Below are 27,904 nucleotides of genomic sequence, written 5' to 3'. Positions count from 1 at the left end.
GTTCTCATCTGAAGAGAGAGCTGTTGGTTGTTGTTCTCATCTGAAGAGAGAGGTGTTGGTTGTTGTCGTTCTCATCTGAAGAGAGAGTTGTTGATTGTTGTTCTCATCTGAAGAGAGAGGTGTTAGTTGTTGTTGGTTGTTCTCATCTGAAGAGAGAGGTACTTGTTGTTGTTTTCATCTGAAGAGAGAGTTGTTGGTTGTTGTTCTAATCTGAAGAGAGAGGTGTTGGTTGTTGTTCTCATCTGAAGAGAGAGCTGCTGGCTGTTGTTGTTGGTTGTTGTTCCCCAGCTCTGACTGTAATCCTGAGCTCATTGGCCAGATCAAGTCCGTCCTCCGCAGCTCGCGCTGTTGCTCTCGCGACTAAAACAACGACTGGACATGACAGCAGCACGGTGACAACATAAAAAAAGAACCTGTGCTGACACTTAAATATAGCAAACCAGACCCCCAAAAATGGGTTTTATTTCACATTTGCTTTGTATGCACGGTGACAGCCTCGCGCGAGGTCTGCCTTCTGCTGTTCTGCCCTGAGCGGCTTCATGCTAAAGCTAACTAGCGACACATACATCCAGATCGTTTCTAAAGCACGGGGTGTATTTTCAGCACTCTGATATTATAGATTGTGTTACTTTTTTTGCTGTCACGTTTCCCAGACGCGTAAGTATGGCTGGAGCGGAAGACGCGGCTGAAGGGAGCGGTTTTGCGGGGCAGCTGCGCTCTCGTGTCGGCCTCCGGAGCGGCTCGTGCTCCGGCGAGAGTCAAGAGCAGCTCCGCGCCGTGAAAGCGATGCTGCTGGAGCGGCTGGGACCGCACGAGCGCCTGCTCGCCTATCTGCAGTCTGTTTTATTGTGGAGAGACCCTTTCACAGCGCCCTGCTGTACACGGCCGCCAATGTCCTGTTCTGGTGAGTGGATGAGCTTTATCTCCATGGATTTAACGTTCACGTTATCTCCACTCGGGCTCTGTTTACAACCTAACGTTAGTGCTTTCAGCTGAAACGTTTACATTATTCATGAACATTTTTGAGTATCGTGTATAAGCCTTTCTTGTTTTATCTGGATGCATACGTGTCGACATGTTCTAGACGTTTGCTCCTTTAATTTAAGATAAGCAACAGATGGTCAGGCTGGTATAGTGTCTATATTTAGACAGTGGGCTCTGGGTTTACTGGTGTGCAACTGTTAAAACAATGCTGAGTGCACACGCGTTGTGTTTTTGTGATTGACAGAACAATAACGTTTTATTTTGTATTAGGTGCCATGTTTGACTAAGGCCTGTTAAGCAGAGATCAGTTTGCACTGGATTTCTGTGGCCTGTATATGCTGAATGTTGACTTCCACCCCTCCTACTGTCAGTTATTAATGTATACAGTAGATAACTGCATATGAGAGACGCTACCACACACACACACACACACACACACACACACACATACAATTATAATATTAATCACTATATAAGTAATATATGAATCATAATGTTATTAATATTTAATATGAACTTTAATACAATCAATATTATTATTTTGTATTTGATAAAATTGAATAAAAAATTAAAAGTAACCTGTTGTATTCCCAAATCAGTTTGTTGGGCCTGGTCTTATAGTTATATGATTTCTTGTTCATGCCTTGAGACTTTTCTCAGGCCAGCCTAACTTGGGAAGCCATGTGCTGTTAGTACACGCTTTTGTGCATTAAAATCAGCATGAATTCAAAGTGGAGCCTATTTATTTGCTTAATGCATGTCCTGGTCATTTCATTTGTGCAGTTACTACAAAGATTACAAATTGTTTGCCTCTGTAATCTTTAATCTAGGGCTGCAAAACGATTAATCGCGTTTAAGATAAAAGTTTGTTTGCATTCTATGTAGACACTGTATATTCTGTACTTACTGCTTATTGCACTTCCGGTTAGATGCTAACTGCATTTCATCGCCTTGTACCTTACATGTGCAATGACAATAAAGTTGAATCTAATCTAATCTATTTAAAATGTGCATTAAGGCTTCATGCTGATACATGATGCCCTCTTTTTTGCCACCCTATTCAAATCCTTAATGGATTAAGTCCTGATGATCTTGTCTTCTTTTATGGAAAAATGTGACATTTATAAAAGTAAAATTAGTTGGGAATGAGAGTTTATGTTGACTGTTTGCTATAAAGGATGCCTAATAAGTCTGAAAAGCTTTAGATGAAATGCCTCAGGAAGGAAAGCAGTGGAGGGAAGAATCGTTTTAGGTTGAATGGCTCCCTCTCTTGTTCTTTATCATTCAGGCATGCAGTCTTCATTCACTTAGTGCAGCCACCCTCTCCATCAGAGAAATATTCTCCTGATCTTATTATCTCTTTTTATTTGTCTCCGTGAACAGCAGAGGAACCGTTTGTGATATTTCTGTGCTTATAAAGAAATGCTTGTCGCCACCAGTTTGGTTATTGTGGATATGACAGGTCATGTGGGAATGCTGTTTGATCCAGTCATTAAACAGCATTCGCTGTCTGGTTCCACACCGAGAGCTCAGCAGAATTCAGCCTGGTCTCAGTGGCGGCTCACCTTTTGTTCAAGTACTGTAGCACATGGCAGTAATTAGCCATGCAGCGAAACTGTCGGAAATCACAACTGCTTGTGCAGCAAACGCTGTCTCTGAGATTTGCACAGGAAGACACTGGGGCTGGAAACACCTGTGTAACAAAGGTTTCCTCATACATTCAGGATGATAAATGCGTGACGGGTGCCAACACAAGGTTTTGCTCAGAGGATCCACAGTAGAGCTGCTGTTGCAGTATAAAGCACACATTGTAATGCATAAAAAGGGGGGGGCGATGATTCAAGACATTTCACAAAAATGATTAAAAAAAAGAAGCTTTTATTCAATGTTATTTCATGCTGAAATAGAGTATAAATAATGGACTACAGTCTTTCTGATCTCTTCTCAGGTTTTTTGCTCTGAGCTCCTTGAGGTTGCTCTTTCTGCTGGCATCAGGTCTGGCTCTGGCTGTTTGTGTCGACACTTGGAGGAATAAGATCTGGCCGAAGATCAAAGGTACAACTGACCTTCCTCTGCTACCTGTCTACAGTTACTACCTATAAGACCTCATCTTTCTTCCATCTGTTTATCATTTTAATATGAATCATATTGGCTGTGATTAATATCTCGGTGTTCCTTGTGCTGTGACCCACTCGAGTTTAATTTTCTCCCTACCCATTCACTCAGCTCCTATCACGTTATGAAATTGACAGTTCCTTTTAGTGCATTTCCAGGAGGAGAACAGTATCGACCTGAATCAATATTTTGCATGTAGCTGTTACACAGTGGCTTATTAGCATTTGATCTCCATTCCGGGACGTCTTTAAAATAATTAAAACAAGATACTAATATAAAAGTCAGTGTTGCACTCATAAAACCTGTCGAAATATTCATATTTCTGACGGAAGTGAAAATGTAATGAAGCAAATGGTGAAAAAAAGTCTTGTAATACTCACACATGTACCTTTCACTGTTTGTTTTTGTTTTACAGTTAAAAGGCAAGATGAGAGCGAGAATGAAAGGTAATGTCAGTTTGTTTATTCTTTTTCAGGTTTTTCTAGTGGTGTGAGGCTTGAGTTGTTATTTATTAATTCTCTCTGCTCTTCTCTGATTGGCTCTCAGCTGGGGTCTGGTGCAGCCTGGGACTTTGAGCGTGCCTGAATTGTGCCACCACCTGGCTGAAGTTTGGGTTATGGGCTCTTCCTGTGCAACAGATATTGTGCAGTTCAAACGGAAAAATCCAGGCAAGGTGAGAATACGTACAAACCAGAAACTTTGTGACAATTGCATGGTGATATTATAAGCCCTATATTGTGTGTGTAGACAGACTTTTGACTTGCTTAAAATAGTTCGGTCCAGTTCGCAAATTTTTTCCTGGCTCACTTAGAAATAGACTTTCTGAGCATCATGTAAAGTGACCAACCACAATGCATTTAGTTGTGCATTCGTGTCATTGAAGTCCTTTCATTATTATTATGGCTTTTATGACTGCTTTATGAGGTTGAATTATTATATTGTTGGTATAATATACAAACTCTTTTGTTTAAATGCTAAACATTTATCAAATGATGAAACTCCATTGTTTTACAGTTTTGTATGCTGGTTTGTGGCCTGTTCACGTCAGTGGCCATGGTGGGGCGCTACATCCCTGGACTGGTGCTGTCATACATGGCTTGTGAGTAGCAGAAATCCATCAGGGCTTGCTCATTTTCTCCAGAGCCTTAACAACTGCAAAATATTCACTTTCTTTCTTGTCCTGTCCCTCAGTGCTGGGTGTGTTGCTGTGCCCATTGGCTCTGTATTATCGGGTGTGGCAGCGTGCATGTGTGAAGCTGGAGCCAGCCCTGCAGTGGCTGGACTTCAGCGCCAAAGGATATATGATGTCAAAGCCTATAGACAACCAGTGTAAGTACACTGTAGATCTATACAGTGAGAGTCCCATAAAACTGATGTTATGCTGAAGACAAATTTTGCATTTTTAGAGTTGTATTTTAAGGACTATATCTGAAGATAAAATTGTGTGCATAAAGTCCCATTTGAATAATGTAGTGATGCACTGTTAACACATTAGTCTTTCAAACCAAGCAGCTTTCTGTTGATCAACACACAACATCACAATGCAAAATCTTCATGCATGAAGAAAACAAAAATATACTATTATGTGGATTCCTATTTAAGCAAAATTGCCTGCTATTTTATCTCCAAACCACAGTCTTCTCCATGTAAAGCTCTTATTCTACAAATCTGTGCAAAACAACCTTTCTAGGTGTTTGTTGATATATATTTTATAGGCATGAAGACATTCAATATTCAAATGGCATCTAACCTGACTAGGGTCTGTTGCAAACAGTATCTTGTTTGACAGTAGAACGAAATGATGATTTTAGCTGAAGAATGAATCAACACGTTTGGTTATACTGAATGTTGTACAGAAACTTTGAATTACTTTGACTCAGTCTCTCAATTGTATTTGACATTTACCTATAACAATAAGCATTTGTGAACATGACCAGTTGATGTCTCTTGTAGCTATCTTTTACTGTATGTTACAGTTCTCTGAAGTTTTGATAAACCAAACTAATGTTTACCCTTCTGTGTTTGCAGTTCTTCGTAAGCCCTTCAGAAGCGGGACCTCAGATGATGCAAGTGACAGCGAAGAAGAACTGGCTGCATTCTGCCCAACGGTGAGCCCAGAAACTGGGTTATTTATATCACAGGGATTTAGAGCTGCTGCATGCTCATGAAGTTAGGGGGTCTGCAGGGGGTCATGACAGTAAAAAGCAAATTGGAAGATCATTGTTTTTTTCTAATACACTCACACTTCTCTAAATATTTTGCCCCTGTAGTTTGATGAAGCAGCTGTTGCTAAAGAACTGGCACTGACTGACTCCGAGCACTCAGATGCTGAGGTTTCATACATGGATAACGGCACCTTTAACCTCTCCAGGGGTCACACACCCCTCACAGATGGCTCTGAGGGTAAGACACCTTAACGTCTTTTTTTCAGTCTTTGTATGCGAGTCAATGACAAGATTGTCTACAGTAACGAAAAGGAAGAAAAGAAATAAAACACAACATAGCCTTAGAAATGTGCAATTTGTATTCACGTTGGTTTCATACAGTGTTGAAAAACCGTTGTAATATTTTAAAGAAAATCGTATGACTTATAAGGTGCAACGATCAAGTAAAAATTGATTAAATATTTCCTTACTCATAGAATATATGCGAGTGTACACATCTAATGAAAATATTTGTTTTGAATGTGTGTATATAGATATTTTTTTTCAAGGTTAAAGGCTATTATGTTTGTATATTAAGTTGAAAAAACAAATTAATTAAAACTAAATATCAGAATCAATTCCAAAATTGAATTACTGTATGCATGAATTCTGTTTTTGTTACAATATTGTTTAAAAGTTTGTGGCCAGTAAGAAATGTTTTGGTATATCAGAATGATTTCTGAAGGTTCATGTGACACTGAAGACTGGAGTAATGGATACTGACAATTCATGCTATAATATCTTAATTAGTGATCGACCGATATTGGTTTTTTATAACCGATACCGATAACGATTATTTGTATGTTTATGTACCCGATAACCGATATGCAGAACCGATATTTATTTACTGTTATACTTCTGTTTCTGACAATTATTACAACACAAATGAGCTGAAAAAAACATTTTATTTATAATAATCACTCCCCCCTTGCATACAAAAAAAACAACAACATTATATTTATACACAAATAAATAGAGGGGTCTGAGTCCAAAGAATTTAAGCGCACTGTTACTAAGTGTCTTTGTTTTAAAATAAAAGCTTTGATGAGGTAAAAAAATAAAAACAGGTAAAAAAATAAAGCACAAAAATGATTCTAACATATTGGTGGGGGCGGGAGGGCTATTTAGGAGTGCATAGCTATTTACTCCCAGTTAAGAAGAACTAGGTTTTAGTGTAGAAAACAGAGTCTTTCAGCATTCTGCCCTGTAAGCCTGCTTCCTTCAAAAATGTTATGCAGTGGTCTTGCATGAGGCTTCCTGATCATCAACCCAGTCAGGTGCTGAGCAATATGAACGAACTTTTTTCCCTCAGACTATATAAAGTTAAACAACACTTGTCAGTTTGCATTTTATGATCTAAATTTAATCTAACGTTAAATCATGAAATGCCAACTGACAAAGTGCTGTTTGACTATAATTTAATCAACCGCGATCGCGCATGGAGATAATAAATAATTAATTTTCACAAAGCGGTATATGTAGCCTATATTTGTATTAGAGAAATAATTGTTATGTTGTAAATGATAATATAATCTAGTGTGTTTAAACAAGATAATCTTGTCAAAAGTTTCATTCAGTGGCATCGCTTGAGGCTTCCTGATCATCAACCCAGTCAGGTGCTGAGCAATATGAACGAACTTTTTTTCCCGAGACTATATAAAGTTAAACAGCACTTGTCAGTTGGCATTTTATGATCTAAATTTAATCTAACGTTAAATCATGAAATGCCAACTGACAAAGTGCTGTTTGACTATAACTTAATCAACCGCGATCGCGCATGGACATAATAAATAATTAATTTCCACAAAGCGGTAGGCTATATTTATATGTGTATTAGCGAAATAATTGTTATGTAGTAAATGATAATATAATCTAGGGTGTTTAAACAAGATAATCTTGTCAAAGTTTCATTCAGTCGCCGTGCTTAAGCCTCCAGATCATCCGTCAGTTGCTAAGCAATATGAACAAACTTTCTCTTCTAGACTAATGGTGAGCAAATACAACAGATAGAGAATTAAATTCAACGCTTTTATTTTCAACATGCACTCATTCTTGTCTGTTTTATTTAATTCATGTAAAGATACGTCTTTATTGGGGCAGGACATGACGAACACTACATAACTCAATGAGTTCGTCTCAATTGTTTAGAAACAAGCTGCATAAATTAACTATATCAGGAATTTATGTCTCAGATCTCATTTGTGCATGTCTGTTATGTTAAATAAAGTTGATTAATTAAAGCAAACCAAGTAGAACACATATTTACCTGTGCACTGAGTTGTTGTTGACTGATCTGCTCAGACACCCGGGCTGCAATGGCGGAAATCTCAAAACGGCCACAAGATGGCGCCGTAAATAGGCGAATCCGATATTACAAAACCGATACCCGATTATGGAAAAATGCTTAAATATCGGGAAAAATATCGGTAAACAGATACATCGGTCGATCACTAATCTTAATCTTTATTTTTTCCCTTAATAGATCTAGACAGACACAGTGATCCAGAAGAATCATTTGCCTGTGGGCTTCCAGACTTCCCCTCCATCAACCCAGATGCCACCCTGATGGAGGACGATGATGATGCCAGCATCGGACTGCCCAGTCTCAACTCAGCCGCGCTCTCTGGCCCTCGCGGCTCTACCTCCGCCCTGCTGGACCTGGACACCCAGATGGACTCGGATCAGGAAGACTTCGACCCTGAGATCTCCCTCGGCTCCCTAAATACTACCTCTGACCTAACTAGTAACCTGGCAGGGGTCATCGCCAGCAACATGATCCAGGCAGCCATCGCAGGAGCCATGCAGCCCCGCCCACCGCAGGGTCCTCGGAGAGAGAGCGGCCCACGGCCAGGAGCACCCCCGAGGGGATACAGGAAGCAGTCGAGCTCGGAGTTAGACACAGATCTGGACTTTGATGGCGAGGACTTTGAGATGTTGGATCAGTCTGAGCTGAACCAGTTGGATCCCTTGGGAGGGGGGCAGGGGGGCCAAAACAGAACCCAGGGATCCAGTTTCCTGTCCAACTTGCTGGGGAAACCACAGTGAGCCCATCTCGCAGATTCTCCCTCCGTCTGTCTACTTCTCGTGTCCCTCGCACCTTGATCCGAGTAGAAGTTTGCAGTGTTGGCTTGAATGTCTACTGAGATGCTTTCGATTTATCTGAGTGACTGTGACGGAGAGAGAGAGTGTGTTTGTTTTGCACTATTAATGTCATATTAGATTCACCTGCCAGGTTTCCCTTCACTGGCTGCTGTTGATATCACTGTGAAGTAATCTTGTTTTTAGTCTGAATCTTCTCTGTTTCTGCTCTGTGAGTTTCTGTGTCCTCTCTCATTCGTGTGTGTTAAAAGGCTCAGATTTACTTTGTAGGCTAAGCAATAGGACAACAATCATAAAACATTTAAAAAGATCCAAAATCTCTTAAACTTTTTTTTAGAAACCAGCAAAACCAATACCAGATATTTTTACCACATCCGAGTCTTCTAGATCTTTCGCATCAATGGCTGGATTGTTTGTGTCTTCAATAATAACACACAGGACCAAATCAGACATTCCATCATCAGTGCAAAGCCAAGACGCTTAAGGTGTACAGAAATGAAATGAAGACGCCTGTAATAAAGCAATCTACAGTCAGAGGAGTCTGATGAAGTAGCAGTGACTCTTGTTTTTAAAGGGGTAGTTCACCCAAAAATCTCAATTCTGTCATCATTTACTCACGCTCATGCCATTTCTAATCCTTTATATACATTTTTTCTTCTGTAGAACATACAAGAAGATATTTTGAGAAATGTCTCAGTGTTTTTTGTCCATACAATGGAAGTCAATGGCAACTAAAACTGTTTGGTTACCAACATTCCACAGAAGAAAAACAAGGGCTGAGTAAATGATGACAATTTTCTTTTTTGAGAGGCCTATCACTTTAAGAGTGACCTTTACTTAAGGTCATAGAGTGATAAAGATCAGTCAGGTTCTCATTTTTCCTTATAGGGGTGAATTCTGGTCAATTGAGATGCTTTCTGTCATTGAAACGACTGGGGAAAATGTCCCAAATAGCTTGAATTCACCTTGTTTGCACCTGTTTCCCCCCATTTGTTTATACAGTATCTTTATGTGGTAACTGCACATGATTTTTAATCATGTCTATCTGATGGCGATGAAAATTTCTTAAATCAGGAGTAATATAATTGAATACATTAGTAACTAAATTAGTAGTCGAGACAGTTTTGTTGAAGATGTTTCTCTCTTAATGATATTTACATGTAAGTTCATACTGGCTGGATTTTTTTCTGCATTTCTTGAATAGCACATGTTAATAAATGACAGGAGCTCTTTTAAAGACAAAATGAAAAAATAGGGAAAACTACAGTATATTGTGTTTCAGATGGATGTTCTTTGTCTGTTCGTTAGTCAAATTAAAAAACAATTCAAATCAAACAATACCAACTTGTTTAACAGCTCAGCAATGCTGCTCAGCTGGATAATATGGCAGTACATTGATCTAGTTTGTAATGACTCTACCTCAAACAAGACATTGGGCTGTAACTGCCACCTCTTTGTACACCGCCTCCTCTCTTCAAACACACCTTTAACCATTCTGACTTTATGCAGGAACTTTTAAACAGGTAGCAGCAGAAAAACAGTAGATCTCTGCATCCTCTCTTCTCATCTGGTCTGGTCTGGTATGAGATTTAGGTCAAAGTCTTACATTCAGTGCAATACTAAAGCACAAAGCATTTGAGAAAACACCTTTCTTACTTCCTTTCTTGGAAGCTGGTGGAATTAAATGAGTGGATTTTGCTGTTTCTTTAGTAGATGCTGAGCATTGTTTGTTTCACTGCACTTTTCCCAAGTGAACCGTTTCTGTTTCTGACCTAATGCTAATGAGGCCATCATTGCTGGCTTTAAGCTTTCATTATTGTGTATGCTGGAGAGTAGGAAACGTACCGGAAAACTGCTGTAGCGATAAAAAGGCATTCAGTTACCAGAGACCAGTGAAGTGTTTTCTATTTTCTAGGCATACATTGGTTTTCTCGTTTTAATTGAAGGTAATGGAGCGTTTAGGAATTATAAGGAAGCATCTTATCTTTCTCATGTGTATTCACAGTCTGTCACTTCCTGCTGTTCCAGTTTGTTTATTACATTTCAAAGTCACAAGTCTTACTTTACCCAGCCAACATGAGTAAGGTTAGAAGAACAGTACTGTTTATTGGAGTGTATCATATTTGACCACTTTTCACAAATTTTATTCAATCTTTCACTCTTTTTTTTCCTTATTGTTTTCCTGTTTTGTTTTTGTTTGGTTGTGAGCCCTAATTGCTGAGGATTCTTTTTGGATTGCTGTGTTAAAAAAGATTTGATTTATTATTATTATTATTTAGGTGTTGACATTGAAGTGTAATGCATAGTAGGCTCATAGATTGGAAAGCCTTTTCATTTTCCCCTTTTTACTGTTTCATACTATTATTAAAAATACTTAACTAATTATATGGACACACTCTTTAATGATTCATTTGGTTTGATAGATTATCAATATTTATTTTGAAAAAACATGACAAAGATCTCTGTTTGTAAGTGTGTCAGTGTGATTACTTTTCAATGCAAAAATTCCCTGGCCATTTTAGCCATTCACCTTTTTGTGGCAAATTTCAGCAAAAATCACCAGCAATTCAAATCGGACAATGAAGTGGTGGTTTACTGGAGGAAGATTATGCCCAGCGTCATCTATTGATGTTGTATTGATGTTAGTGCTTTAAACAGAAATCAGTTGGCAGGCTGCCATGTTGAGGCCAATGCAAAATACAGAATCACTCATTTTTTCTTTCTTTCTCTATGTGAGCATTTTACAGGAGTCTTTCTATAGCTGGATACTGCAGTGAATTTTATTTCTGTACAGAACTATTTCACTCTTCCATTCTCTGTAATTGTTTTTTGATAACTTTTGATGTGTAAGACAATAAAGAGATGAATGAATGTATTCTTTAAGTAACAAATGTGATTTTTCTTCTATTAGTTAGCCCTACTGGATACATTTAATTTAGTTTTGTGACCAAAATAATCTGCAATAAACAATGACTGATATTAACAGAAATAACACATTTTAGTAAGATTAAAAAAGAAATATGTTGTGGAAGGCAATGCAATTATAATAAAAATTAAAACCGTGAACATGGTTAATCTTAAGTAGCTCTAATTCTACAGAAAATTACATTTAATTAATGTACAAATTATAGTCAATCAACATACATGAAATTGGAAAGTTGTTTTAAATCTTATAATATTATAAACCGTATGGATAAAAAACCCTGCATTAAATGTTTAGCAGTAGAATAATAATATAATAATTTTAAGTAATTATATGTTGTCTAAAAAGCAACAACAACAAAAGTTAAAGATGCAGAAGGGCATTTTAACTGTGACTTTTAAATTGATAAACTAATGAGACGTTTATATACATAATGTGTAGATTATACAGTATAATGTAAAAATGTTTCACACACACACACACAAGTGACCAGAAGATCCGACACAGACCATCGAGTTGACGTCTTCAAGATGACGTACGTGTCGTCGTCACCGGTACTCCCACAATTCAACTCGGCGCGCGAAAGCTACCTGAGGTAAACAACAGAAAAGTGCAGCTCGCTGTTTTCATACAGTCTATGATCTAGACCGAGTAAACAATGAGCAAAAAAGACAGTGCTGGTACGCGATACTTCTCATACTTACACTTCTGAACATTTCATGCCTTCATTTTGAAGTGATTTTTATAATTGGTAACGTTACGACAACGCCACTATAAAATACTCCGCTGTACGTTACTGTTACTGCATCGGATCTCCGTCTTTGTCTTCCACACAGGCGTTGCACAGATCCTCGCATACCTGAATGAGAAAAACAGACCCTATAGTGCTCAGGATGTCTTTACAAACCTACAGAAGCAGTGTGGTCTGGGTAAAACGGTAAAAACAACATTAACGTACATGACAGATGACATCTGTTCAGTAGTGTCAAGCGCTCTTTGCTCTTGTTAAATGTGATACGTTAAAATTACAGTTTGTATACAGAGTGTATGACGTTATTTGATTTTGTGATATTAAACGCCTTTATTTTCCCAGGCTGTGGTCAAAGCAATGGAGCAGCTGGCCCAGCAGGGACAGATTCAAGAGAAAGTCTATGGAAAGCAGAAGATCTACTTTGCAGATCAGGTTGGTCTAATTAGGATGGAGACAGATTGCTGTTAATATGAAGAGAACTGGCGTTGGGTAATCAGCCTGACCGATGCCTTGTCTAACCCCTCAGTCTCAGTTTGCGGATGTGAGTGATGCTGAACTGAAGGAGATGGATGCTCGTGTCGCACAACTCAGTGCTGAAGTACAGACCATCTCACAGAGCTGCAGGCAGCTGGATACAGGTGTGCACTCAACGTGCGCTGCTGGGAAAAAACATTCGGTTTGATCTTAACTCTGTATTTGATAGAAAGATCATGGTTTTGCCCTCAGAACTGAAGGAGCTGAACAGCTCATTAACCACAGCAGAGATGGAGGCCCAGATCCAGGAGCTGCAGGCGGAGTGCTCTGGGTACAGAGAGAGGCTGGATAAGATCAAAACCGCTACAAACCATGTGACCCCTGAAGAGAAGCAGAAGGTTAGAAACCAAGTGTCAGTGTTTACAGTATCAGCTCTGTGCATGATCAATAAACACAAAATATAGTGTTGAGTAAGTGCAAATCGGCCTGAATCTCTCCCACACTAGCCCTGGGCCATTCTTATTCTTGAGCCCTGCACATTAAATAGCTTTTTTATGTAAGCAGTGCAAAAATACTAATTTAAAGCCTTCTAGCATCTCTGGAATACGTTTGATTCATTAGGTGAAGTTTGTACAGATAATGTGTCTGTCCTGGGGCAGTCAACAGTATATTATGCTTGTTTATGTTGCTGACAAATGTATTTCTTGCCCCTCAGGTTTACAAGGAGAGAGAGACTTATGTGAAGGAGTGGAGGAAGCGGAAGAGAATGGTAATGAGCTGTAAAAATATTTATTCACACGGCTTCAGATTCTACCCAGGAGACAAAATGTCAGCTAGTTTTTAATGATACAGCCATAAGGCATGCCTTTATGAAAGTGCATTCATTTCATATTTACCTTTGTGTCCTCAACACCATGGTTTATTTATGTACGAATGGAAACTGCACATTATGGCCTTTACTATCACAGCCAATGGTCAACTGACCTAACAAATGATGCCTGTGATATAATGCTACATAACTTACATTATACAGATTATTAGATATATATTAAGTCTTATGTATCATAACATGAATCTCCAAGCATGGCTTTTAGATAATTTATGTCTGTTTACCTGCCAGGTTACCGATATGGTTGGAGCTATTTTGGAGGGGTACCCAAAGAGCAAGAAACAGTTTCTGGTGAGTCATTTCCAAACTTTTTTTGTTACAAATTTACTTGAAGTACCCCTCTGAGATTTGACATTAATATTTCAGTTACAACATGTTTGCTTGTTCACAATTCTCTGATGTCAGTTATTGGTCACATGGCATGCAAGTAAATAGATAAAATCATTACGGTTGTAAATTATTTTTTTAACGTTCAAATGCTCAAGCTTTTATTTTACCCTAATATGGAGATGGAATCTTTTTATGTTGGATAATATTAGAGAGAGTTCATCCAAAATGTAAAATGCTGTCAATATTAACTCGCCCTATTGCCGTTCCAAACCTGTAAGGCCTTTGTTTATCTTCAGAACACAAATTAAGATATTTTTTGATGAAATCCGAGAGCTTTCGGACCCTGCAAAGACAGCAAGGCAACTGACGCGTTCAAGTGCCAGAAACAGACCATGAAAATACTCCATGTTCCATTAGTGTGGATGCAGGGTCAGAAAACTCTCGGATTTCATCAGAAATATCTTTGTGTTCTGAAGATGAATGAAAGCTGTGGAATGACATGAGGTTGAGGAATTATTGACAGAACTTTCATTGTTGGTTGAACTATTTCTTTACAAACCTCGCACAAACCCTTGGGGTATCACAGCCATTGTTTTTTGAAAACCCTGCTTTAGAGTATCGTGTATTTGTATACTAGCAAACGAAAAACTTTCTTTTCTCTCCTTTGAAATCAGGAGGAGGCTGGAATTGAAACGGATGAGGACCATAAAGTGACAATGCCCAACATCTGATGGAGGACTCACTGATTAAATTCCGATCGTTGCTGGGACACCAGACCTTTGGAAAGGTTGGAAAGTAATGTAGAGTATTCTGGGACACTGAGACAACGGTTTTGTTAAAAACCAATCCTATTTATAAAAGTTCTGTTGAGAAAGAAAGAAAGAACGAACAAACAAGCTGTAAAAAAGTTTGAACATTTGTTTATTTTTCAATTAAAAAAATGATACTGATACAAAAATATTTCCACCAGATTCTTCCGTTGAAGTCGGAAACGCAAAAGCACAGAGTCTAGTAAAGTAGTTCAGCACGACGTAGGCTCATCTCTGTGAGCTGGCATTCGCTCCACCGTATGGCTTTTAACCTGTAAAGACGTCCCTTATTCCAGCACAGGTCAGACAGTTGATTGTACAATCATCTGTTATCAACAAAACAAAGATCTCAATACCTAAAAAGCTGTGTCCTGAGTAGACTTTGAATTTTCATTACGCCTTAATTGACATTCATTGAAAATATAAATAGAATTGGGCGGTCACACCATGTGAAGCTGCTATACCACGCACGGATGTGACCGTGTCTTCATCGATAGCTTATGCAGCACAAAACATACTGAACACAAGAGCTTAAACCATTATCATAAATGTAGGATGCGCTACACAAAGCTGAAGAAAAGCTGACATAACATGACAAAAAAAAGAGGTTTATCTTCCATTATTTGTGCGTAGACACTGCAATCTTTGGTCACAGCATCACAATGACAAAGAGGAACTAAGATGGCTCAGCATTGCCTAACTTTAATTCTATTAAAACATGCAAGACAGCTGATGCATCACAGTGCAACCAGACCTCTAGGCTCCCCTTTCCAGCACTAGGCGGTTCACAAAGGTGAAAATGTAGTTGTGCTTTGGAAAATGATTTGAACATGAGGTAAAGATTATAACTGAATGCAACACACCAAACTTAATCATTCAAAGGCAGCTGACTGGTTTACAATTTCACCTCAGTATGTGTGGGGTGTGAAGTTGAGTATTCTCGAACTTATTTGTGGTTGTCAGTATGATATTTTATCTTAGCATCACAACTGCAGACTCTTGAACATATGAATACTGATGAAAGTCTTCTGGGTTTAGACTAAACAAAGAAATTATTCAACTTCAGGACTGAGGTGTGTTTCGACATCAACTAAGCAGAACTAACTAGGGGTGCTCCGATCAACATTTTTGAGGCCGATCTCAGAAAGCAGGATCACAGATACCAATCTTTAAAGCCTTCTTTTTATCATGTTGATTTATTTATTGTGATAATCCAATCAAGATTTTTTGAAATTTATTCAGGGCCTGAATTTCATATTTGAAAATGAATCCCTCTCTTATGTGACTCTTGTGGGAGGATTTTTATTATTTTTTAATTTGGAGGTGTAAATATATTATATAAAATATATATTTATATATAATGTTTGATCATGCAATGTATTTTTGTTTTTACAGTCGTGTAGTTGTTGCACAAGCCTGATTTAATCAGCTGTATGTGAGGTCCACACATGCTTTGTTTGCAGTGTGCATGTAGTCCATGTGTGGTACAGAAGCAGCACGGACTGAGCTTTCACACAGGAGTCTGATCCTGATCCACAACATTTATCCATTCTTTTGATTTTAAATCCAAATCTTTGAATTTAAATCTTTTTTTCTTAAAATGCTTTTTCAACATTATGATTCTTTTTTTTTTTTTTTTTTACACAGTACAATAATACAATCTTTCATCAATTATTCAATGCTTTTTACTTTTGCATTTACTTCTAGATTTATATATTATGTCGCTAAAACATAACATTTAAACTACTTTTCTCACGTTATCACAAACATTCTAAATTAAAACCATTGACAGAAACAATCAGCTCTACTGCCTTTCTTTTGCATTTAAATCTTTATTACAAGCAATCCTGCAGTTCACAAAGAACTTTAAGCAATGATTGCCTTGTTTATCTAAAAGTGCTTTTTTTCTTTAAACCTAGCCAAAAAACCATAGCCTATGTGTTGACTGTGAAGCACAGCAGACTTTAATCATATGCATTTAAGGTGTAATTACTACAATTTTGTGTTAGTGCGTATTCACATTTTTGCAAACAATGCACTGTTACTTTAATTCAGCGCAGCAAAAAATAGACTCGGTGCGGAAACTATCTCTGTACTGCTGCAAACGCTCTGCCAGACCGCAACCGTGTCTGCAGTGTGAACGCTTTAATCCATTAACATGAGCGCGGTAAAAATACACACCACATAGACACTGCAAATGTACTAATGTGAACCTGGCATTATTATGTGTGTGCACTGTAAGTGTGCATGAGCGCACTGTCTTCAGGAAAGCACGCGAGCGTTGAATGGCTTGAACACTGACTAGAGTTAAAAAGAAAAAATGCTATTTAGTGATGCAATTCCTGTGTCAGCTGTGCAGCTCACTTATAGAGCAGACCTGATGTGATTAAGGCATTTGCATTTTGAGAAAGAGAGAGCACACGCAGTGATTCACTCAACGCTGTTTGTGAAATTATCTCTCACAGAGACTTTTACAAATTACTTTATCAGTTATTTAATGAAGAAATATGAATTGTACCTCAGCTAAAGTACTATAATTATTTAACCCACGCTGGACAGAGACTGCCGCTGCATGTCATGCCAAACCTCTCACGGCAGGCTCATGTTAATGGATTAAAGCTTGAGATCAGTTTTATGAGATCGGCCTTTTTAGAGATCGCCGATCAATCATCCCAAAGTGATTATCGGCCGATTGTGATCGGCGCACCCCTAGAACCAACACCTTCTTTAATTTCTAAACCAGCTGAAAGTGTGTGAGGAAACGATATGCAATGGCAAACATCTTAGATCAGATTATTACCTTCCAAATTATTAGTAATAAAATGACTGATCAGAATAAATTAATGCATTTCCACATTTGTTGATTTGAATCACTGCCATAAACACTGTCAGTCAATACTTCATCTCTTTAGAGTTCTTGTGATCCACCCCAGTCCATTAGTGTGCTGATACCCTGCTGCATAGTGTGTGTGTGTGTGAGAGAGAGAGAAAGAGAGACTGTTCTTGAATGAGATATCAGCCTGAGAGACGGACAAACATACAGATAGACAGCTTCAGTACAGCTGACCATTCACTTGCTGCAGCACAGTCACCACAAATTCTCTCAGCGTCTGTCAACAATACAGAAAAACATAGTCAGCCTGGGAGTTTACAGTGTTTAACTAAGCCTGTGCCCAAAATGCAATGACTTTCTTTTTTTTTCCTTTTGGAAAAAGGAAAAAAACACAGTTGCTACTTGCGTATTAAGTTGATCAGCAATTTCTAACTTTTGACAAGGGGCATTTACACTTGATAAAGTAATGAATTTTTCCTGTTAAGAAAAATGGCAATCTGCTATAAAATAAAAAAGTGTAAATGTCTTCTAAAACAGGTTCTCAACCAGGACACTTAGCAAACCTAAAACTTGCAAAAAATACTTATGAATGATTTAAAATTTGACTGAACAAACTTTAAAATGAGCTAAAACAACAACAACAACAACAACAACAAAAAACCAATTTTTTTGAAAAGCCAGGGTTCTAGTCTAGTTAATTAATTTAATATTAACTTTTTTAAAATAAATATACATTATTTGCTAGTTTTCAAGTTCTAAAATATTTGACCAGGTAGAAATAGAGTAAAAACTATTTTAAAAAATCCTTCTGAATCCAGTAAATCACTATCAACTGGAAAACTCATGGGGTCTTTAAATATTGTTGTGAACCTTTACGTGAAAAAAGCTGTGAACTGTTCCTATCGTAATTCAGCTATTAACAAGCCGTAAAGGAGCAGTTCACCTTAAAAATGAAAAGGTTGTCATCATTTACTTACCTTCATGTTGTTCCAAACCTATATAAGTTATATTCTTAAGTTGAGCACAAAAAAAAGATATTTGGAAAAAGTTGTTTGTTCCAACTGACTTCCATAATAGGAAAATAAATACTACAGAAGTCAATGAGGACCATCAACTATTTGAATACCTGCACTGTTCATAATATCTTCTTTTATGTTCAACCAACTCAAACAGGTTTGAAATGACATGAAATATCATCTCATTTTTGGGTCAACTATTCCTTTAAGCATGTGTATGTGCTACCTGGGGCTTGCAGTGTTCCTCGATCCAGCTGAAGACGCAGGCAGAGAGCTCCTGAAAGCTGTTGACCGACACTGAGGCACTGAAGGACTGGAACAGAGAGTCCATGATGCTCTGAAACACACTGAACTTCACCTGGTCTGAAACCTGCTCGCTGCCCTGCTGAGGGTTATTCTGATGGGCCTTCACAATGTGCTCATAGTTCCTGAAACAAACCATTAAAAGACACGTTAGTATCTTTAAGACACTTTTCTTCCTCCCTCCCTTTTATAGGTCTTAAAGGGGGGTGTTATCTATTTCTTGGCAGAAGAGTGGCGGTGTCAGATAAAGCCGGAAACAACCCCACCGGAGAATAAGTGGAACTACATTTGTCAGCTTATGCAGTTCAAAATGTCCCGGCCACGTGTCAATAACCCCCCACTCACGTTTTCATAATTTTCAGCGCCATCACCTCCTTCCTAAGTGTGGAAACATCCTCTTCCTGCTTCTTCTTTTCTTTGTGGAGAAACTGAATGTAGTCGATTGCTGCAAACACACACACACACACACACAAGCTGCTGAGCTTTTCCATTCCAGAGTGAAAGGCATGTGACAAGGAAATATAAATAGATAATGAAGGTTCTCACTCTTCTGCAGGACTGTAGCTTTACTCATCTTCTGAGTGGCCATGGCAAAGTCAGACTGCTGCTGGCATGTAGGCACTATAGACTGCAGGTCATCATAGCCTTTCTGTGGGACAGAGATCCGTACAGACACTTCTGAGTGACAGAAGTAGAACGCTAGGAACAAGGCACGGTGTTCTTTTACACACAAGCAGCTCACACTCCAGTCGGTCCACAGTAAACTGCTCCACATGAAATCATCTCTGCATGTTTTGGGTTGCTTGTACCATGTATCTGGGAACACAACTTGCGCTGATCTCATCTGATCTCACCAAATTTGTAATGAAAAGCACTTACAAACCGCTCTCTTCAACAGAAGAGATTTAATGGGGTCGCTGCGTAATTTTTTTTCCACCAAAATGGAAGCTTGGATTATTATTGCCATATTTTTATTTTATAATCAAAGTGTTTGGGCAAATTGAGCAGCCCTACAAACAAGCCCAGCACCTGGAGCTTTAAAAAAAAACATTTATAAGTGTAAACAATTTACCATTTTATCAGGGAATAAACTGTGCAGACCTATGCTTACGAAATAAGTATTTCTATTTGGCAGAAATTCCCAAATAATTACTGTGCTTTTGTGATCCATTATTGCGATCACTTCCAAGTAGGTGCCCTTGTGCTCATGTAAGCTACTATATTTTCTGTCTTTGTTTTTGCTCTTCTCTCGCTTACCTTGATGGCATCTCTGCGTTTCTGCTCTGCCTGTGTGTGTGCCTGTCTCCTCCGGTCTTTATACGACTCCTTATAGGGCGTCTCATGTCTGTTATCACTGTCTTCATCATCTAAACCAAAGGGAAGAACAGTGTGTTAGCAGACTGTATCTTGACGTCTGTATTTAATGTCGCAGATATCAACATGTTTTCTTTTATATTGTTACGTACAGCGTCAGAGTGTAACATAATTGAAAAAGAAAAAACAATATAGGCCACAGACTTGGTTCTTTGCATCAGAGGGAGCAGGGAAGTAAATAAAGTAAAGTAAATTTTAGAGCAAAGGTTATAAAAAAAAAATGGCCATGTTTGATTTTAGATGATTGGGGTATTACCTGTGTTTGGTACAGAAGAGGCACTCGTGGATCCGATGCTGTTGGCTCTTGACACCAAACTTCCTTTGCGAGCACTCTCGGCAAAGAAACCTAATGATATAGAAATTTATACAAGTATAAATGTAAACACTAGTATTAATGTTTGGTTACTTCAAAATTTGACAGCACAAAGTAGTTTCAGATGGTCGAGTCCAGCCCATGGGTTCATTATATTTTTAAAACTGCATGTCTAACCTTCATCTTCGGAATATTAGAAAAAAAACACATTGGTGTAGACTTATAGTAATAGTTTATAGCTCTGGTACTCACTGTGATCGAAGCCGTTGTCGCTGAAGGCACCGTCCGTCTGCTGAGACATGGTGAGATGGGTGATATAAAAAGACAAACAGAAGAACAGTCAAAGCCAGCCTGACTAAACAATCACATATGCAAACATAGCCTGACCTGTCCTGCCTTACCTTTATCTAGGACACCTCTAACTCCCGACTGTGATGTGTCCCAAATAACCCCTTTAAAGAGTGACATTTAATCTACATGCATAATGCGTCTCCAAACTCTCAGATTGAGCAATATCTGTCATATTGTCAAGCTGCCATTACAGTCGGTGCAATTGAGGGCATATTTTATGATTTTATAAATTGCATATGAATGCGGCAGGAGGTTATAATGCACTGGAACAGCAGCATACATACAGTGGAGGGACAAACAAACAAAGAAAACTAGTGAGATTTAATTTGCTGTCTTGACAGTATTTTGGGACATCATCTGTCACTTGAATCGAATCCCGTTCTCTGGGGAGTCGATTCGATCGTCCGAACGCGCCTTCGATGCCCAAAAATTCTGTCTAGTGGCAATTTAAAAACGTTTCGAAACAGCCAATTGTAGCGATCAAACCAGTTAGCTTAGCGATTTCAACTCGTACACATCTGTTATAGCTTCCATTCTAACATTTACAACATAAAAAGTCAGTTTATAGGCAGAACTGTTTTCGGACGCATTTCTGTGGTATTGTGTTGCCTAAATCACCGCTAAATACAAAGCATTTTAAGACCACGATTATGTGGGGAGCAGGGTAATTGTTCTTTTGACTTGCTGAACTTTACGACTAACGTTAGCCAGCTGAGCTAACGTTAGAGAGTGAAACCAACCTCTGTAGAACTAACGTTACACAGATAAACAGAAACACACTTCACGGGGGCGATTTGGGAGGATATGGCTGTTTTAAAATCAACGGACAGACTTTATCTGAATATTTTTCCTTACTTTGAGCCAGGGATCCTCCGGTGACGCGCTGTTTTCCGTCATGTTGAAATAAACAATGAGTGGATTTCACGAACTGCGCCTTCTATCGGCCATTATCTGATCTGACCTCTAGAGACTCATCCTGCACTCTATCGTTCTCTCCGTCTCCTGATTACTGACGGCTAGGATTTCCGATGAACTCTAGTTCATTAATATATATTGATCTATACGTTCTTCCATTTCGTTTCTTGATGTACTCATTGCATTGACTGTGTATTATATTATATTTTATTGTAGTCTATAGCTACACATATACCTTATAATGCTTGAATAGATATAAACATCAGTGTGTGGTAATTTCTTCCACATGGTGGTGCTCTAAGAGTTCATCATGCTTCAAACTGAGAGTTAAAGCTCGTATCACAGAGTAATGGGTATCTATCTATCTATCTATCTATCTATCTGTCTGTCTGTCTGTCTGTCTGTCTTTCTCTGTCTGTCTATCTCTGTCTGTCAATCTATCTATCTCTGTGTTTCTATCTATCTCGGTCTGTCTGTCTATATATCTCTGTCTATCTCTGTCTGTCTGTCTGTCCATCTATCTCTGTCTGTCTATCTCTGTCTCTCTCACAAAAAAATAAAATAAAACGGGGGAGTCGTGGCCTAGTGGTTAGAGAGTTTGACTCCTAACCCTAGGGTTGTGGGTTCTAATCTCCAGCAGGCAATAACATGACTTAGGTGCCCTTGAGCAAGGCATCGAAACTGCTCTGGGTGTGTGTGCACAGTGTGAGTGTGTGTTCACTGCTATGTGTGTGTGTGCACTTTGGATGGGTAAAATGCACAAATTCTGAGTATGGGTCACCATACTTGGCTGAATGTCACTTTCTCAAATATCACTTTCACCTATCTATCTCTGTATGTCTATCTACAGGTGCATCTCAATAAATTAGAATGTCGTGGAAAAGTTCATTTATTTCAGTAATTAAACTCAAATTGTGAAACTTATGTATTAAATTCAATGCACACAGACTGAAGTAGTTAAAGTCTTTGGTTCTTTTAATTGTGATGATTGTGGCCAAATTAAAAAAAAAAAAAAAAAAACCATTTCATCTCAACGAATAAGAATACTTCATGAGACCAGTTAAAAAAAAAACTTTTAGTGATTTATTGGCCTTCTGGAAAGTATGCTAATTTTCTGTACATGTACTCAATACTTGGTAGGGGCTCCTTTTTTAATTACTGCCTCAATTCGGCGTGGCATGGAGGTGATCAGTTTTGGTGGCACTGTTGAGGTGTTATGGAGGCCCAGGTTTCTTTTTTACAGTGCCCTTCAGCTCATCTGCTCTGATGATTGTGATGATTTTGCCTAACATTTAACAAAAACCCACCAATTCACATCTCAACACATTAGAATATGGTGACATGCCAATCAACTCAAAACACCAAAGGTTACACCTCTAAGGTTTCCTGTGCCTTCAAAATAGTCTCTCAGTTTGGTTCACTAGGCTACACAATCATGTGGAAGACTGCTGATCTGACAGTTTTCCTGAAGACAATCATTGACACCCTTCACAAGGAGGGTAAGCCAAAAACATTCATTGCCAAAGAAGATGGCTGTTCACAGAGTGCTGTATCCAAGCATGTTAACAGAAAGTTGAGTGGAAGGAAAAAGATGCAAAACCAACCGACAGCCTTATGAGGATTTTTAAGCAAAATCGATTCAAGAATTTGATTGAACTTCATGAGGAATGGACTGAGGCTGGGGTCAAGATATCAAGAGCCACCACACACAGACAAGTCAAGGAATTTGCTGAACCACCGACAACCTCAGAGGCGTCTTACCTTGGCTAAGGAGAAGAAGAACTGGACTGTTGCCCAGTGTCCAATGTCCTCTTTTCAGATGAGAGCAAGTTTTGTATTTCATTTGGAAACCAAGGTCCTAGAGTCTGGAGGAAGGGTGGAGAAGCTCATAGCCCAAGTTGCCTGAAGTACAGTGTTAATCTTCCACAGTCTGTGATGATTTGCAGTGCAATGTCATCTACTGGTGTTGATCCATTCTGTTTTATGAAAACCAAAGTCGCTGCAGCCGTTTACCAAGACATTTTGGAGCACTTCATGCTTTCTTCTGTTGACTAGATTTTTGAAGATGCTGATTTCATTTTCCAGCAGGATTTGGCAACTGACCACACTGCCAAAAGCACCAAAAGTTGATTAAATGACCATGGTGTTGGTGTGCTTGACTGGCCAGCAAACTCACCTGACCTGAATCCCAAAGAGAATCTATGGGCTATTGTCAAGAGGAAAAAATGCAGATGAGCCTGAAGGCCACTGTCAAAGAAACCTGGGCTTCCATACCACCTCAGCAGTGCCACAAACTGATCACCTCCATGCCACGCCGAATTGAAGCAGTAATTAAAGCAAAAGGAGCCCCTACCAAGTATTGAGTACATTTACAGAAAAAGAACATACTTTTCAGAAGGCAAACAATTCATTAAAACGTTTTTTTTTTTTTTTTTTTTTACTGGTCTCATTAAGTATTCTAATTTGTTGAGATGAAATGGTGGGTTTTTGTTAAATGTGAGCCCAAAATAATCACAATTAAAAGAACCAAAGACTTTAACTACTTCAACTTTTCCAAAACATTCTAATTTACTGAGCTGCACCTGTACCTCTGTCTGTCTCTGTCTCTCTCTGTCTATCTGTCTGTGTCTATCTCTGTCTGTCAATTAAATTTAAAATGACTGTAAATTATACATTTTTTGTCAAAGCGTAGTACATATAATAGTAATAATAATAATAATATAACAATAATAATAATTAAATTAACATCACCGTAATATAATTGAATATTATAACATCTTAGAAATATTAAACTGTAACAAATTATAATGTGCAAAAATTTGATACCAAAGTCTTTAACTTACATACACTGTAAAACCCGACAAGTTAACTTAACTCAAACCGTTTGAGTAAACAGATTGCCTTGATTTAAACCCTGTAAGTTCTAAAACTTTGCATTCAAGTAATTAAGTGATTAACTAAGTGCTGATTGAGAATTAGTGATGAACAGCTGCTGTTAACAAACAGAATCACTGAAGAAAAGAGAAACACAAGAACTACTACAACTGACTTCAGACACAGCCTTAGATGAAATCAACTGAAATAAAATACATGAAATCTCTCAAGATCTGATTAAACAACCCACAAACAGCATCACCAGCTCCACTTATTAATAACCAGACTGACTTTATTTCTGTCAGACGTCTACAGAAGATCTTATTGAGAATGAACTAAGGTTTAGATGTTGATTTATTGTTTCATTTGAAGTAACCATGTTTAGAGATCAGTGTCTGCTTTAGTTGGGCTCTTGACCCTTGATTTATGTCTTAGTCTTTTCTCTGGCTGTTATAACTGTGTGTTTCTAAAACACATTTGTTGTAACTCAAAAGCCCAGAAGAAATGCCATCAGGTGTTAACCTGTACCTATGTGTAGGTTGATATACTTTATATTGGTGATGATAATCATCAATTATGGAACTGTACAGAGTCTAATCTCTGATGAAATATGTGTTGTGTAATTTGATTGATTATAGTAAAAGTGATTCTAAGAGCAAGTGGTCCTGTAATAATCAGTTAATACTAAGACTTTTCAAACAGTGTGGTCTTCTATGGTGTCAACTTGTCACACACAGACATCAATAATCAGAATATGAACCTCAACAATGGTGACCATAAAATAATAATAAAAAAAAAAAATGCTGCAGAGCATGCTGGGAGCCATGGATGAGTTTTGTATTACAAAAGTACCCAGCATGCATTGCAGCATGTTTTTTTCGTCACCATTGTTGAGGTTCATATTCTGATAATTGATGTCTGTGTTTGACCAGTTACTGGCGTAGAAGAAAAATGTATGTGTACAAAATGTTTATGAAGTTATTTTTATATTAACTGATTATTACAGAATTGCTGGCTCTTAGTGTCATTTTTATTAGGTCCACTTCTACTAATTACACATTTGTTTCATCAGAGATTATATAGATCAATATCTGTGAATAACAATGAATAACTATCATCACCTATATAAAGTATAACAACCTACACCTAGGTATAGGTTTACACCTGATGGCTTTTCTTCTGGGCTTTTGAGTTACAACAAATGTGTTTTAGAAACACACAGTTATAACAGCCAGAGAAAAGACTAAGACAGAAATCAAGGGTCAAGAGCACAACTAAAGACTGATCTCTAACATGGTTACTTCAAATGAAACAATAAATCAACATCTAAACCTTAGTTCATTCTCAATAAGATCTTCTGTAGACGTCTGACAGAAATAAAGTCAGTCTGGTTATTAATAAGTGGAGCTGGTGATGCTGTTTGTGGGGTTGTTTAATCAGATCTTGAGAGATTTCATGTATTTTATTTCAGTTGATTTCATCTAAGGCTGTGTCTGAAGTCAGTTGTAGTAGTTCTTGTGTTTCTCTTTTCTTCAGTGATTCTGTTTGTTAACAGCAGCTGTTCATCACTAATTCTCAATCAGCACTTAGTTAATCGCTTAATTACTTAATTGCAATGCATATCTTCTTTCAGTGAACTCAACTGAATTAAGTTCAGAGTACTCATAACTGTTAGTTTTTTCTACTTAAATGGTTTAAGGCAATCGGTTTCCTCAAACGGTTTGAGTTAACATAACTTGTCAGGTTTGAGTGAGGCTGTGTCTGAAGTCAGCTGTTGTTCCTTTCTCTCTTTTCTTCAGTAATTATGTTTGTTAACAGCAGGTGTTCATCACTAAAGCTCAATTAATCACTTAATCACTTAATTGCTATGTATATCTTCTTTCAGTGAACTCAACTGAATTAAGTTCAGATTACTCATAACTGTTAGTTTTTTTCAACTTAAATGGTTTAAGGCAATCAGTTTCCTCAAACCGTTTGAGTTAACATAACTTAAGGATATCTGTTTACTCAAACCGTTTGAGTAAAGTTTACTTGTCGGGTATTACAGTCAAGGCAATCAGTTTACTCAAACGGTTTGAGTTAAGTTAACTTGTCGGGTTTTACAGTGTAGAAACACACATTCGGATCACTGTGGTGGACACTAGGGTAACACACTGAGGTCAGACACAACACAAATTCACCACATTCTATCTATGTCTGTCTGTCTGTATAAAACTTAAAGTCCTGGCTTTGAAAAAAACGATTTTAAAAACTTTTATGCTGTTACTGCCGGAGGAGAAAACAACAAAATAATTATTCTGCACATTAAATAGTGTATTATCGGATTTGTTTAGTAAAATTTAAACAGTAATATATTTATGACCAGCAGAACATAACAGTAAATATTAAATTAAACCAGTTATATTTAATATTTAATAAATTTAATTAAAATACAATAAATAAATTAAATATTAATATACAACATTAAACAAATGTGATAATCTGTCAAATAAAAAAACAAAAAAAAGTCAAATTGTTTATCAGTACAGCACAGTAAGGTCCAGTTAGCTAAAGGTAGTTTATGTATTAACTTATGTTAACTATCAATCTGCAATATATTTGTTACAGTATTTATCAATAAATGTTCTGGTTAATGAAAAGACAACTGTTCTTGTTAGCTCAGGTCCATGAAATAATATGAACAGAGTCAATTTTTGATTGTATTTATGTATAAGTAAATGTTGAAATTAACTGAGACTTCTAAATGCTTTAGGCCAAAAAAAATAGAAATAAAATAAATAAGATATTAGGTCAGATTGAGAAAACAAGTAGCCTTGTGACAACAATCCCTGATCAACAGCATCAGTGTCGTAAGATACATACAGTACATAATATGCACACGAGTGGTGTGATATGTTTTAGATCATCATATTGTTTTAAATATAAACAGAATTTAAACCGACACACCCAGCGTTCTCTCTCTCTCTCTCTTGTGCGAGGTACACAGGAAGCGTGGATGCTTCTGCTTTTTTCTGTGGTTTCCTCCTGCTGTCACAACTGCTTCTCTCTCATTTCTGTAACACACACCAGTGTGCTCGGACAGGTGCCTTCATCTTCAAATTTGCCAACGTCTGTATATTCTTCTGGAAGAAACTTCTGCAGGCTTGATCAGAGGGGTGGACATAAAGGAAGATGCTCCAACATCTGAAGCACTCACATGATAGGCAGACAACTGGAGACAAGGCCTGCTACGCTGGTAATCAACACACTCAGCCGCACTGAGAGGCTGAAGAGCTGAACTTTCAAAGGCACCTCTATTGTCTTTATTGTGAAAGTATAAACAGAGGCTCTTCTTCCTTTTTTTGACT

The 27,904-nt window shown here is 37.9% G+C and overlaps 2 protein-coding genes and 1 pseudogene across 3 annotated transcripts; 2 read left to right on the top strand and 1 right to left on the bottom strand.

The window, feature by feature from the left end:
• The first annotated feature begins 83 nt into the window (after window positions 1-83).
• LOC113097177 (reticulophagy regulator 3-like) lies at window positions 84-8,599 on the top strand (annotated as a pseudogene).
• Window positions 8,600-11,874: 3,275 nt separating this feature from the next.
• On the top strand, window positions 11,875-14,710 carry LOC113097163 (homologous-pairing protein 2 homolog). Its single transcript, XM_026262369.1, has 8 exons — window positions 11,875-12,005; window positions 12,162-12,262; window positions 12,419-12,508; window positions 12,603-12,714; window positions 12,803-12,948; window positions 13,266-13,319; window positions 13,671-13,730; window positions 14,444-14,710. The coding sequence occupies exons 1-8, from the start codon at window positions 11,984-11,986 to the stop codon at window positions 14,498-14,500; spliced, it is 642 nt and encodes a 213-aa protein (XP_026118154.1). The 5' UTR covers window positions 11,875-11,983; the 3' UTR covers window positions 14,501-14,710.
• Window positions 14,711-16,201: 1,491 nt separating this feature from the next.
• LOC113097162 (max-like protein X) lies at window positions 16,202-21,737 on the bottom strand. Of its 2 annotated transcripts, none has more exons than XM_026262366.1 (8): window positions 21,624-21,737; window positions 20,670-20,709; window positions 20,361-20,450; window positions 19,988-20,097; window positions 19,277-19,379; window positions 19,076-19,175; window positions 18,654-18,855; window positions 16,202-17,688 (listed from the first exon to the last, which is right to left on the bottom strand). In XM_026262366.1, the coding sequence occupies exons 1-8, from the start codon at window positions 21,663-21,665 to the stop codon at window positions 17,632-17,634; spliced, it is 744 nt and encodes a 247-aa protein (XP_026118151.1). In that variant the 5' UTR covers window positions 21,666-21,737; the 3' UTR covers window positions 16,202-17,631. The 2 variants fall into 2 exon arrangements, with proteins under 2 accessions (XP_026118151.1, XP_026118152.1); XM_026262367.1 differs by having other exon boundaries at window positions 20,670-20,706; window positions 21,624-21,686.
• Window positions 21,738-27,904: the final 6,167 nt, after the last annotated feature.

This window comes from Carassius auratus, unplaced genomic scaffold (assembly GCF_003368295.1).
Source record: "Carassius auratus strain Wakin unplaced genomic scaffold, ASM336829v1 scaf_tig00216128, whole genome shotgun sequence".
Taxonomy (NCBI): domain Eukaryota; kingdom Metazoa; phylum Chordata; class Actinopteri; order Cypriniformes; family Cyprinidae; genus Carassius; species Carassius auratus.
This window is presented reverse-complemented; position numbering and strand designations above follow the sequence as displayed.